The sequence below is a fragment of the Manacus vitellinus genome, unplaced genomic scaffold, assembly GCF_001715985.3.
Source record: "Manacus vitellinus isolate BGI_N305 unplaced genomic scaffold, ASM171598v3 scaffold_16_pilon, whole genome shotgun sequence".
In the NCBI taxonomy this organism is placed as follows: domain Eukaryota; kingdom Metazoa; phylum Chordata; class Aves; order Passeriformes; family Pipridae; genus Manacus; species Manacus vitellinus.
The window spans coordinates 13,209,079-13,224,364 of NW_021939189.1; the positions used below are offsets into that span (position 1 = coordinate 13,209,079).

The window sequence follows — 15,286 nt, forward strand, 5'->3', positions numbered from 1 at the left end:
AGGACATCACCAAAGTCACTTTCTATAAGAAGTCATTTTATACATTCTTGATCAGCTGAACTGACTTGTAAAAAGGATGAACTTCACTGTAAGTGAAGGTAACGTGGTTGGCTACCTGTTTAAATGGTGTTCCAGTGATATCTAAATGGTGTTCCACTGATATCTAAACACAGTTTTGTGAGAATCGTTGAAATAACTTAAGGATTGTCTCATAAGAAAAGTATATAGCAGACAATTATATTACATAAAACCAATTGAGTAATAAAACCTGCATATTAGTTTACTAGACTTAGGAGTTCTTCAATAAGCAGCCAAGTTTCTGAGAGACTAATTAATTAAAATAACTGGATCTCACAGCCTCAACCCAAATCAAGAGAGAAGAACACTTCTAGGAACCAATTCAAATGATAGATTGTTTGTTCAGCAATAGTGTTTTTCAGTTTCACAGTACAGCATGTTTGGTCTGAGTCTTTTTCTCAAACTGCTGTCAATCCAGATTAATTTTATACAACTCTCTTTTTGTTATGACAGAATAAACTAATGCAAGAAAAGACATAATTAGTCTCATTCTACTTTATCAGAAAGCATGGCCCGTGACCACACTGCTAAAGAATTGGGACTGTCCAGACTAGAGAAGAAACAAGTAGTGGAGGTAAGGATGTCTTTAAACACATCCTTTCTCCTGCAAAGAGGAAAGGAATAATCTCTTTTCCATGCTTACTGTTATAGTAGAACAAGAAGTAATAGGCACAAAGTCCATTTAGAGAGGTTTAAATCAGACTTTAGAAAATTTTGCCAATAGTGGGGCTAATGAAGTACTGGAATAGATTTCTTGACAGACTATGGAACTACCTCTAAACACATAAGAACAGAGTGGACAGACTTCTCATAGCAATGCTGTGGATCTGGTTCTGGCTTGCAGTAATGGCAATAATAATAAACATGAGGATAATAATAACAATGAATTGCTTCCTAAACTTACTGAAAGTAACATAGTATCACTTAGTTGTCATTTTAACACTGGGTGAAGATCTCTTGGAGAAGATGTACAATCAGGTCATGCCAGTGCATCTAATATTAAATTTACATTGAGATACTGTTGTAGAGATAGTTTACTATTACAATTTTATTACTCTAGCCATTTGAATAAGCAGAAATTCTGTGACAATTATTTCGTGTCTTTGTGGCATTCTGGCAATGCAGAAGTAATGTGTCACCAGATTGTTGGTAAATTATTAAAACTGTCTCTTCTGTCTTGCATCTGTAAATATACCGCAACTTTCCCAGCTTTCAGTGTCTTCATTTTCTGTGTACTGAAGAACAATTCACTTCTTACCTTCTTGTATCACATCTCTGTGAACGCTTTCACTGAGCATATAAAGCAGAATGGCAAGAACAGGAACACTAAAAATAGCATATGTTGTCTTAGCCTTTAATTTCTTGGGTTGATTTTCCTAGACAGAGTAAGCAGAAGTAGGAATCCCACCCAGGGCTTCTGCACAGATGTTACCAGTGACTAAGGCAGAATGTGCATGTCATTAAATAGTGCTATTTCTAAGAGTCTGGGCAGGTAAGTACAATCATGCAGAGACAGCTCTGTGATTTTAATAGTAAATCTCCCTGCAGTCACACTGCCACAGGACAGGCCAGTAGAAATATTTATTCATCCACTCTTCAGTTCTTGCAACACAAATCCATGCTATTTTTGTGGTCTTGCACGGGAGCATTGCAAACATAGCAGAGCTGACTCAGTGCTAAAGTTTTGACACAAAGATGAACATGGTTGTGTCTCACCATGTCTCACTGACCTAGGGTTAAAGGAGAAAAGGATGTGGAAGAGACAACTGAGGATATCAGGGAAAAGTGCAGTCATCCTGACCACCTGAATAAATATTTCTTAATCAGCTAAGCATACATCAGAGGGAAATCGTTGCTGTCTCAGGAGAATAAAAATATGGTATTTGTGCTGAAGTACCATTTAATGACCTTTTATATGCAGCATCTCCTTGAGAAGCAAAGCAGGAATAAGATTTCTACTAAAAGCACAGATATGGTGAGGGTCACATAAATACCTCACCAGTGATGGATCTTCCTATGCCACTGTCGAAATCCCCTGCTTAATATTTCTGTTGGGTTCCCACCTAAATGCAATTCAGGACTCCAGCAATGTTAAGCTACAGAGCTACATTTCAGGAAAATTAAATGGTTTCTGGGTTTAGCCTCATTTCTTAAGGCAAAGATGTTTATTTGATCCATCTCTATCTTCCTATATTTTATATGTCCTTGCCAATAGCTTTTGAATTTTGTAGTCAGTCAGAGAAATTTCACAGATTGCCTGTCACATTCTGTGAAAATCGGTGGTCAGGGAGAGATGAGAGGTGAGATCCTGATGGTGTCCTCAATATGAGCTCACCCCATAACAAACACCAGGGAGTTCACATTACAAAAATCCCAACTATGGGGGAAGATTCAGTATGTGATTTGCAGTTTGTTAGATGTCAGGGAAGCCAGTCATAAGACAAAAGGAAACTAGGCTTTATTAGTTTTGCTAATCACAGAACAATGTGTGTTTTAATTACCAGAAATATCTGCAAAGTTAAAATCTGGAACACAGGCAGACACAAGCATTTCTGTGATACTGAATGATGTCACAGTGCAGCAGAGTAAGAGCTGTGCATGCCATTTTTAGTGTCTGGTTGGTCTTGACAGGAATAATACCATTTACAGCACTTTATTCTTCCAAAACCCATTACCACCACTAATTAATTCTTAGAATACCCCTGAGGGGTGCCAGTTGGAAGATAAGTTAGAGTATTACTGTTTTAATGCTGGAGACACTGAAACAGATCACTGAGCAGTGATAGTACTTGAGTAGAATTCAAGTAAAAACTCTTAATCTAGTGTAAACTAAGACCCTGCTGAAGATAAAAATTTGCTGCTACACTTTAAAATTATATTTAAAGATATGTAATTTTAAAAATATTTTTGCAGCATTCTTGAGTGGATATTAAAAAACATAGCTAGTGTGCATGAGTATGACATGCCTTATAACTGGCGTCTGTACTAGTCATCAAATGTCAGCAGCAAAGTTTTCACTACCACAGACTGCTGCAGTCAACGTTAAGATATTCCAATCAAGGCACCAAAAGCCAGCACTGATGAATTGTAAATAGTTCTCATTGTGGCTTACAGAATTAAGCAGCAACAGAGTTTCTTTTCCATTTCTGTGCAAATACATGCAGGGCATAGCTGGGAGAAAAAATTTTTATCCACTGGGTACTCTGCAGATTGCAAGTGAAGCCTCCTCATTCCCTCACACATCCAGGAGTTTCTCAAATCCACTCAATCCATGAGGGGTTAGTAAGCAAATTAAATTTGCAATAAATTTTTTAGTACATGGCAGTCTGTCTCCACTCCTTCTCCTTACCAGGGAATGGAGGTCTTGGAGAAAAGAAAGAAGCTACTTATTTCCCTAGGTTTTTCTGTTTGCCTTCTTGTCTTGCAGTGATGTGTGTGGGTACTTCTTGAGTTTTTTCCAAAAGCTTCCTGACACACAGTGGAAATGTTCTTTAATTTATTTTTTTTTTTTCACTTTTTGTATTATTCTAGACTACTACTTTTGTAGTTTGCTCTATGTACTATATAGCACTCCTAAACAAATAAATCTGATCTAACTGTATCTTTCTTAGGATACTTGTTAAATAATAGCATCAAGAAGTACACATTTTAAATTAATTAATAATTTAATGAGGAGTTCTTGACATTCCTAAATAAAATCTCTGTGCATATATAATTCAATCAAGTTAATCTCTTTACTTTCTCATATATATAGCAATTCCAGTTTTGTCCCTGGCAATATGGGATGGCCTTTTATTCCACTAGATGTTGCAGGTTGTTTGTATTCTGACACTTTATGCAATTAAGCAAGTGTATGAAAATCGAGGTCAATTAAATAGACAGCAGTACAGAGATATATAGCTTGTGTATTACTCACATTTTGTATTTTATCTTTGTTTTTCCAGTGAATGCCATAATTCTACAGATAGAATAAAAGTGAGAGTATGGGATGAAGATGATGACATCAAGTCTAGAGTAAAGCAACATTTCAAAAAAGAATCAGATGACTTCCTGGGGCAAACAATCATTGAAGTAAGAACACTGAGTGGAGAAATGGATGTATGGTATAATTTAGGTATGATTTTTACTGATTTCTTAGAACAAATTGAAGTGAAATCACAGTGTCTTTAATTTTGTGACTTTAAAAAAATATAGCTTTGGTACCAATGTGCAGCTCTTAAAATCTTAAATATTGCAGGTTAATTTCATCCTTTTTTGGTTTCTGACAATTACAGAGAGCAGACTAATCCCAATGATATTAAAGAAAAATATTTCATTTAAAGCAAAATTAAAACTGTGTAAGAAAACCGAACATCTTAGAGTAGTCCCATAACAGTAGCATTCTTTGGGAAATACATTTACAAATATTTTTATTGTTCTTCACATTCATTTTATCACATATTTTAAAAAATTATTTATTACCATTCTGGGCTTAATCATCTGTTTTCCGCTGTTCTCTGTTGTCCTCGATGACTGCACTTTCTTGTCTGGACAGGTCTTTAAAATTATCAGTCTTTCAACCAGAAATAAATTAATGGAATAGTGTCTCAGAATATATTTTCTCCATCTAAACTGAAGCATAAAATAATTTTAAAAGTTAATCTCCCATATTTGATAATAAAAATATGATATTAACATTTTTATTTTATTTAAGTTAGCCTGCTCTATAAAAACTTCAGCTGAATTACATGATATAGTTTTCTGAAATTCATTTCCTAATCAACAGCTCTTTTTACATTGTCTAGTGTTTCATTTCCCAATATATATATTTCATATATAGATCATATATAGATATTTGATCTCTTATTGACAATGAATGTAAACTCTTGGGTTTTTTCCTAATTATAATGAGTTATTTTTCAAAGGTAAGATAATTGGGTCATTATGAATTCTGAATTTTATTTCTTCAAAAATTTCAGTGACTTAAACCAATGTAAGTTATTATGAAATAGATTTTTGAAACAAATCATGCTGAAATGATTTGACAGGAAGCAGTTTAATAATACCATAAAAAATGAGTCTGGTATTGCCCATGAAAGTAACTGGTGAGTGAGCTGTCCCTGTCCTCTTGGCCCATGAGGCTTTCATTCTGTTTTTTTTCCCCTGTTCAGCTGAGGAGGGGAAGTGATCCAGTGGCTTTGGTGGGCATCTGGTGTCTCCCCAGGGTCAACCCACCCCACTCAAACACAGTAGTCCAGGTTCTTGCTAAAGTCTTCATAAATAAAGGAAAATATTAATAATTAGTACAGATAATAGGATAGAAAATTAAAATAATGTCTTTGAAAAGGGAAGAGTGATAAATAAATTGCAATGCAGTCTGATTTGAATATGGCAGATAAAATAAGAAAGATTCATTATTTCACAGTTTGATATTCTATTTCATGGGCTGAACCATGTGTGAGGTACTAAAAAATTCTTGTTTTTCAACAGCAGGACTTTCTGACTTTAAAAAAGTCATTAAACTAGAATGATTTATGAAAGCTTTTCATACGACATACATGTGTTCTTGGTAGTTAATTGATGTATTATTTTTCTGCTCCTCAGAAAAGCGAACAGATAAATCAGCTGTCTCTGGTGCCATTAGACTGAAAATCAATGTTGAAATAGAAGGAGAGGAGAAAGTTGCTCCCTATCATGTGCAATACACCTGTCTACATGAGGTATGTAGGAAAAGTTAAAGTATACTCTACAGAAATGACTATTCTGTTGTTGCAAGGATGAGGAAAAAAGGCTCCAGAACATTACAGCACTGTAACAAATAACTGCTGACATACCTCAGGACAAGTTTATTTTAGATTTCCCATTTTGTATTGCTGATGGCATATCAGGTTCAGAAGCAAAGGCAGAACAATGTAAGACCAACAGATCATTCCTCCCAGTAGGTGTTAGAAAAATAAGAGATAGAGCCAGATAAGCTCTCCCTGTACTGTGTTTGGATTTAGCACTTTGATGCTCCTTACATGCTTTCTGACATAGAGAATATACAAACATTTCGGTATATTACAGAAATAGAGCTATTAACTCTGAAGGATTTATTTCCTCCTACATTAATTCATATCTTGGAGAGAGTGAGAAAATGCAAGAGAAGCACAGACAATATAAAATTTCATTTTCCTGTCATCTAGATTGCTTTTGTCAACATTGGAAAAAAAATCATCACTGACAAAGCAGTGTGTCTTTTGAAAGATTTTCCTTGTAATTGGTTCCCCTTCCCTCAAATAGTGAACCATGTAGAAATTCTGTTCCAAAAATACAATCAATTTCTGAAAGCTGATAGCTAATATATGGCTGAAAGTTCAGCACTAGTATGTATCCACAAAATCCCCTTGTTCACCATTTGTAAAGCTAGATATTCACAGGGCGTTTGTGCTGATAGATTTTGACCTGCTATTGCTTTAAGATAATCCTTTAAGAGGCAGTTATGGGCTAATTAGCAAAACTGAAAGTATTTCAAAGTTTTAGGGTTTTTTTCACCATTGAAAATAGGAAATAAAATTGACTGCTCAGTTAGCTTTACTCCCAAGGTTACTAAACATAAATTTTATTGCACCCCTTGCACTGCTTGAGAGGCATCTGCCATATTTCTGTTATCTTCCTGTAACTTACAGGTCTCAAATAATGAATTTGAAATTTATTGTTCACAGAGCCAATTAAAGTTGAAACACTATGTAGTTAAGTGTTACAACATCACATTTTCATTCATTAACAAGAACAATTAATAGGTAACTTTCTGCAGTATTTTATGTTGCAGTCTTTCTGTGCCAGTTGACTGTCAGGACTTCATATCAAGGAGACAGAGCAATGCTCTGAATCACAAGCCTGCTGAGCAGTTTGTGCCAGTCTTCAGAAAAATAAACAATAAAAAATCCCTGGCAATTCATATATTAACGCCTATATATAGGATGTATTTTCAGAATGCTACTTAAAAGCCTAAATTCCCTGTTTGAAACGTTTCTTACCTTTAGAATCTGTTCCATTACTTGACGGAAGTTAAATCTAACGGGGTTGTGAAAATCCCTGAGGTGAAAGGCGATGAGGCCTGGAAGGTGTACTTTGATGATGCTGCACAAGAAATCGTGGATGAATTTGCAATGCGCTATGGAATTGAATATATTTATCAGGCTATGACGTGAGTATTAGCAGGTCTGCTTTTCTGCTCTACTCTCAAGAATCTGAGGGAATAGATGAGTTCCAAGGCTTCGTACTTTCATTCTCCATTTCTCTTCCATTCCTGATTTAAATTTTTGTTATAATTTTCGTCCATTTGATTCTTGTTGAAGTGCTTCTCATCTGCAGTGGAATTAAGATATATTATAAGCATTTATGAACTGTTACTGGTATTACTGCTAATGCATTTCTTAATCCTTATGATACTCATATATAGGAGGGCTCAGAAAGACTTCCAGTGTTCCAGATGGGACTGGGGTGGTTGAACAGGGATTCACAAGCTCTGTGCTCTTTTCCAGGAGTACAGAAATCATCATAGAACAGCAGCAATGTCTGTAGTGAGCTTCCCTAGTATATGTAAATAATAAATGCAAACTGGTTTTGACAGTATTGAAACCTGTTGTTACATTGTCCATTCTAAGCAGCTGCCTGAACACTTTAGAACACAGCACCATTTAGCTTGGAGGCCTGGAGGCATGAGAGCCCCATCATGTATTCTCAGTTGTCCAGTAAAAAGTTTTCTGGTGAAAAGGACTACACTCTGCCCCTACTGGAGCTGTAGGAAAGCAGAGGACTCCAAATGAGTTCTCTAAAGAAGAAATAGTGAATTTTTTTTCTTACAGAAAGCTGATATTATGGAATTTTGAATCAGAACGTGTCTCTCATTTTCACCATCTCTTTACCTCCTGAAAAGTCATATAATAAGTATGAAGGCACATAAATGTATGAAGTTTTCTTTTTATTGCAGGATATAATGGCACCATCTGCTACTGCAATGAGCATGTCTTTCACTTTATGTAGCTCTCTATGAATTATTGTACTGTACATCTAATAGAAAGGCAGAGGATGTCTTTGCAATATATACATTTTATTGCTTTTCCTTCAAGGACCTTACACAGCCTTGCACAGAATAATTTATTAAACTTGACAGTTCCTGTGTGGTATCACATATCTTAAGTATATATGGAGAAATTCATGCATTGAGTTTCCTGAATATTTTTGGTTTCATGTTTAACTTCTCTTTAGCCATGTATGTTTTTACATCTTGATTAAGTTATGTCTCTTATTAACTAGCGCAGTATTATAGTTTTATAACTTGATTTAAAATGGTATGTTGTTTTTATCAAAATGTTAATGATAGCGTTGCTCCTGCTGTGTGTATCAAAATGAATTCAAGGTTTGATGAAAGATGAATTCTCAAGAGCTATTAATGCCAAGGGAGGGCTGTTATTACTGGTTTGCATTAAGAAATAAAGTACTAATCTTGATTAGTGTTTCCTCTTAACTATAGCCCAGTAGTTGGTTATCTCAGTACCACGTGGCAGTATTTCTGATGGACAACTTGAACTGTAAAATTATTTTGAAGTTGCTTTTTCTTCATCTCTTGATGTATACCAGTAATGTGAAATTTGCCAGAAAAAGTTTGAAACTGGTTTTAGAAATTCAAATGTTGCATAAGTCAACATTGCAAAAATAGCAATATAACTGATGCATTTAAAGAACTTTTTCACTTCCAGTGTTAGAAATGAACAGGTTATGTTTTCATATAAAGTTGCTTTTCTTTTAATAAAGAAGATACTTAACTTTCATCTTGGTAAACAACATAACACAGAGATAATCATGAAAAGGAAATAAATTTACTCTGAACAACTAACATGGAACTGGGCAAGTACTGCAACACTTTTTTCAGGAATCCTTACTCAGAAATTCTAACCAAGCCATTTTAAGTTAAATGACCTACTTTGCCTTGTCCTCTTTTTGTTCTTGCTTTCTTCTATACCTTTTCCACCAAATTTCCTTGCTGTTGGTGACTGCAAGCAAAGTATTTGAAGGCAGGTATAATAAGAAAGTTAATTTAATATTGGTATTCACAGGAAATAAAAGCTAAGATTTCACTGCCCCCATACCCACGTCCTTTTAAATGTTGCTTGTTAATAATGAGCCCTCCCTATTTGAGGGGAAGGTCTCATCCTGTGTAAGTTAGGAATAAAATCAGTAATGAATGTAATCTCCAAAAATACTTGGAGAAGAATATATATTCATATATATCATTTTGCTGATTCACCTGCAGACATGTCTCAGAGCATTCAGACTTTGGGGAGAAGAGTAGTGAAAAAAATAGATCTGTCATGAGGAATTTTCTTTTGGACTATTATCTGTTGGTTTTACTTCTTTTTATGAGATCACCTTTTTCTTGTGGAACAATTTTAGTGGCTGGAAGAAAATGTACAGTTACTTGATTTGGAAAACAAAATTATCAGATTCCATTTGGTAATGAAGAGCTCCTACTAAACAAAAGCAATTTTCTACCATACATCAGAGAGGGAATTTGAATGTAATCACTTTGCCCAAAGGAATATTGTGTAAGCATTCTTTGCTCGAGAATCTAGTTGCACAGTACTTTTACTGCATGTCTCAGGATAACATTGCAAATTAAAATGTTTGCATTTGTAAATGAAAAACTGACTATGCTTTAATACTCTATGATCCAGACCCCCAAGAGCATCCACATGCTCTTTATCAGGCTCACATGAGTTTTAGGATGTTGTTAATGAGGTGCTCTTTTTGTCTGAGTGTAATTTTTAGTATTCAGATTTGTTTTGAAATTAGCTACCGTATAAAGCTTCAGTGTCACTTAATGATAGTCAGTCTTGACCCTTTTAAGTATGGGTAGATGGCCTATGCTGGAATAGAAACATATGCCATTCTGCATTTCTGAACACAACAAAAGTCTTATTAAGCTTCCCTAAAGTACCCCTGTCTAGAACAATTTGGCATCCTGTTCCAGTAAAGCAGTAAACAACCCAACTTGTTTATCATTGCTGGTTCATGCCAGTGCCTTTGTCATTGTGATCCTCTTATGTGATCCCTGATGATTTTTTCCTGGCTCTCAATATTTTTTTATATTTATTCCTTTAGAGCAAAGAAATAACACTTCAAAAATATGCTGTTGATATTCCAAATACAGAGTATACTCATACTGGAATGTGGATACCAACCCAAAAGGTATCACATAGATGGTTACTTATCTGCTCTCAGTCATTGTCCCCAGTGAGACCTTTCTCATTAAACTTATGAGAATGAATTCAAGCTTGATTGCACCTGTTGCTGGAAATAGAGGCATCCACATTTCTGTGAGAATAAATGCAGTTAGTTTTTCCCTGAAGATGCCCACTTAGAAGGGGTGTCTTACTCTCAAGACACAGGTTACAACTGCCCAGTTCCTAAGCAAGGAAATCTGCTTTTAAGTCACCAAATGTGGAATTCATGTGAGTAGAAAACCAATCATTGACCCAAAGTCAAAATACACCAGAAAGTCTGCTTTAGTTGCAGTAATTACAGTTCTTTGAAATCTTGACCAGACAGATTCCATAATCCACCCTTCTTTTTTATGATTATTATGTTCCTCCACTCATCATGGAGTCTGTGTTAGGAGAAGAAATGAAAGACAATTGCAGTCATTCTTATATGGCTCAGAAAAGATTTTTTTTTTTAATGAATAGCAGCCAGATAGATGCTGTTAGCTACAGGAATAGTATGTGTAACTCCCAAAAGTAGAAACATATATGTGTGAGAACATAGGAGAGAAAACAGCTACCACAGAAAACGGGAGGGGAAAGCAGAAAACCAGCTCAGTGATCTGGATGGCCTTTATTTTGATGACTGCGGTGATTGATGGCAATTTATGCTGTAAATTCAATGTCTTGAAGGAATCATACTGAAACTTTATTTACCTACATATATTAAGCCTCCTCTCCACCATCAAAAAAACCCAAACATTTTTCCTCTCATTCCTTTTTCAATGTAATTTATTTCTCTTTAAGAGGCAAAAATCAGAGCACGTATTGAAACAGTGTTTGACTAGACACTGAAATTATACATAACATCAGCAACCTGGATTTACTGTGTAATGGAGTCAAGTGCATTAAAAGCTCTAAGATCTTTGCTTCTTACTGGCAAGAGTCACCACAGGTAGAAGCTAATGCTCCTCAATCAGTGACATAGCTCTCATTCCAGCAGGTTAATGGACATTAACTATGTCATCTTGTTCTCCTGCTAGTCTTCAATTACTGTGGCAACATTGCAAAAAGCACACAAATCGCCCATTAAACTAATTTTTTATTGATGGCATTTGGTTGCTGAGTGTACAGCACATCAATTTGCCTTCTTTCTTCACCAATTCACAGTAGCAGAAGTAGTGGAAGAATCACAGGCACTGCATGTTAGTCAAGAAATTGCATAAAAAGAAAGTTGGAGCAAGCAGGCCTGGTTTTAGATCTGGCTCTAGCTTAAACAATGCAATATTACTCTAAGATGTGTGAGACTTAACACTGTTTTCTGTGACATTTTCTACACACTAGAAATTGTTAATAACTCATGTTATTTGCTGCTCTTTTCAAAGATCTACAAAAGCAAGGAAGGAGGTTACCTTTGGTTTATATATGTTAGCAAGCAGAAGAAAGCCAGGTGGCTTGCAGGTGGTTGATAACCTGAGTTATCAACACTCTCAGAGTCATGACCCATATTGCATGTGATATATTTAATAGGTTCTGTGAGCTTGAGAGATTTTAATTAAACAAGGGAGAGAAACAAAAGCCTGTCGCTTGATACTTTATCATCATTTTCACTAACACAGGTGAAATGGTGCAGTGATACAATGAGGACACAAACAAATTACACTAAGAGGTTTAAATTTTCCTCATGACAAATTGGTGCAATTTGGGACTATTTTAAATATAAGAGCTCAGTACAGGTCATGGGTAGCTCAGTGTGAAATGGTTGGAAGAACCTGCAGAAGATGCCATACCAAACTTAAAATGTCGACCAGAACTATTTTTCCATGGTCTGTCATGTTCCCTGAAGGCAAATGGCACAATCTCAAAGGCTTCTCATATAGAGCTGCTGCTGACAGCCCCTTTTGCCTGCCTCCTCACACAGCAGACCATTCTGCCATGTTATAGGTATGACTCTAAGGCCAGTGGGGTTATTAGTGCCTTCTTCTCTCCACATTGGGGTTACTCATACGCTAAAGGCCTTTAGGTCCACTAGAAAATTTTTGGAAATTAAAGGTCACCGGTAAAAGTGTATATTCATTATTTTGGTGTCGTTTTTTTGAAAAATAATTCTATTCATTTGTACTTATATTTCTCAAAATTCATGTGATTAATATATCAGGAGAGATTTCCATTAACTTTGAAGGTTATCTTTCGTGGTAAGAATCACCTGACATCACTATTGTATTTTATTACAAAGGAAATTATTATTCTTCTACTTGACAGAAAACATGTGACATATAATGACAGGTTCTCCTAAGGGGTAGGGAGCTGTGTTGTGTTTTTGTCAGATTCACACAGTGGCATTTAAAAGTACTTCTTGAAAATACTGGCAGTGAATGAAAGGTTTGATAATATTATCCCATGAGCACATAGCTGGGAATGCTGAGTTCTGGTCCTGGCCCAAGTGATTGATTTGTGTGTAGATTTGAGCAGTTTCTCTGTTTTCTAAAACAGAGATGACAAAACTTACAGATCAACCTTACAGGAAGGCTGAGAAATGCTTGTAAAGCATTTTGAACATCACTACCATGATACAACTTGTAAGTATCAATATACATTGGGGCAAGACTGTGTGATACATAAACCCAGCTTGAAAATACTTTAAAGAGAGTCTAATGGTAGAGAAAGCCCACCTGGCTTGGCCTAGAAAGGCTGCAAATACAGAAACACCACACATATGAGGACTGTAGCCTTAGATTCTCTTTAATATGTCAGAGATTTTGGATGATACTATAAAGTAGCAAAACATGAATACGTGCTGGGATTTTCTTTAGGTATTTTTACATACATAGTTAATTACTTGATTTTTTCTTGGGAATTATGGTTTAAATTATAAGTGGATTTATCTTGAGTAAAATGCTAAAGAGTTAGAAAATTACCATTTTAGAAGTTTTCCTGCCAATTACCTTTCAATTACAGGATCAGTTGACATGCATCTCCTGTGCTTTATTTTTTTTAGGAAAAATAAATAGAAAATACTTTCATTTATAGATCACACACATGTTTGGAGCACTCACTGGTAATTAAAACACACTTCCAGTCTAGAGCACTTGAAAACTTTGGTCCTGCATTGACCACAGAGATCATGCAACTGTCGTGAGAGGTGGATGTGTTCAGCATCACATTTACCTTACTGCAAGTAGCTGATTCCATTTTCAATCTTTTCCCAGGTTCTGTAGCCTGTTTCATTGACTAAAGTGCTTGAGAAGAGCAGTTTGGTCAATAGTTTTATGGTATCTGCCTCTGATATCTAGGTATGGAATGGATATCAAATGCATTTAATGAAGACTGAATCCTGAGCCTGGGCCCTTGGGGAGTTTCAGAATTTTCTTTTTTAACACATCTGTGACCTGACACAGATTTCTGAAGTAAACTACAGTTGAGATGTCTCCTTTGCCAACTAAATGGAAGTGTTGGAGAGTGCTTGGTTTGTAGTGGTGTGAGTGACTGACAGAGACAGGAGTACTGGAAAAGCAGAAGCAAGAGATACTTTGTGATGCTGCCTTGTGATTCACTCCATTCCCTCTAATTTCCCTTTTAAATCTACAGACTAACAGAACAAGAGTTGTTTGGTAGACAGAAAATTGCAATTTCCCCAAAGGGTTATGAAAAAGGCATCTACAAATACACTTAAGGCATCTACAAATATATGGAGTCAGTAACATGGGGGACCCTAGAAAAGATACTGTTGTCTCTTCAGCAGAAGCAAGTTTCTGCAGCCCTGGAACATCAGAAAGCAGGAATGTAATTATTAGGGTCAGTCACAATAGCAGATTGAAGCAATTTAGAGGACTGCTGAGACAATGAGCGGGTATCAGAAAGAATAATGCAGGTAGAGTGAGTTTGTGTGCAGGCTTGGAAGAAAGCATGAAGAACTCATTTTTTATAGCTTTAGGAACAGGAATCCAAACACAAGATGAAAATAATCTTGAATGATGTCTTGAAAGATGATATGGGCAGTGACAGCAGTAAAGGGTACTTGGCCCAAGTCCAGCAGGACGGAGCTCAGTCGTACCTTGTGTTAATTTTTTTCTTGGAAGGGCACTAGTGCCCAGGTGGTTCAGGCCCAGCACACTGCTCTGCCTTATGCTCCTGAGGAAAAACAGGAGAGAGGAGCCAGAGTCTCCAGCTAAGAGGAGCATGTGGCCAAATCAGGACCTTCAGTCATACAGAGAGCTCCAGAGTGACTGGAGTTTCTTCATCCTTTTCTGTAGGACTGTACACTCATTTTCACCATCATCTTCTCTGCCTAATCCCCCTCATTCTCTTTCCTATCTATGTACATTTACTCTTTATCCCTTTATCTCCTTCCCAGTCCTGCCTAACTATAAATCTTGACATCAGGAATTTCTGTTTTCACTCTCCTCATGCGTTAGATCTTTCACCCATCTTATCTCTCATGTTTTCTTGTGTTGTAAACTCTTTGTATGCTACAATCCGGCATCTCCTGCTGTGTTAAACAAGTAAACAGTGCTGCTGCTGCTACATTGCAGCTCTGGTTTGGGCTGCTTTGGGTTTAACAGACTGATTACCTAAATTTTACTGCCCTGAATCAAAGTGGAACAATTTCAGTTATGGCCTAAATCAAATCAAGGTGGACCCAGAAGTTGCTTTCATCAATAATGTAGTTTAAAATGAAAGCTACACAAAAATGCTTGACTCTTTTTGTTGGCAACAATTAAATCCTTTTATGCTGTAGATCTCTGTGGCTTTTTATGTTGATAATGTTTTTTTTTTTGTTTTAAGTTTGTGTTAGTAATGAACATTTTGCTTAGTAGTAATTAAGATAGTCAAATCATGGGTTTTTGTTTAGGATTAACAGGGTAAGAACCAAATGCGAATTTGATATGTTCAATTTGCAAATATCAGTGTGAAGGAAGGAGCAATTATATCAAACATGTCTGGATTTTCCTCATATGCATCTGCACAGCTTTCCATGAGGTAGC

The 15,286-nt window shown here is 36.1% G+C and overlaps 1 protein-coding gene across 1 annotated transcript in view; it reads left to right on the forward strand.

The window, feature by feature from the left end:
* UNC13C (unc-13 homolog C) overlaps positions 1 to 15,286 on the forward strand; it is a 132,017-nt gene that overhangs the window by 45,852 nt on the left and 70,879 nt on the right. The window contains exons 10-12 of the mRNA XM_025894835.2: positions 4,023 to 4,192; positions 5,662 to 5,777; positions 7,083 to 7,246. Coding sequence (XP_025750620.1) covers positions 4,023 to 4,192; positions 5,662 to 5,777; positions 7,083 to 7,246 — 450 coding nt within the window. The remainder of the gene's footprint in view (positions 1 to 4,022; positions 4,193 to 5,661; positions 5,778 to 7,082; positions 7,247 to 15,286) is intronic.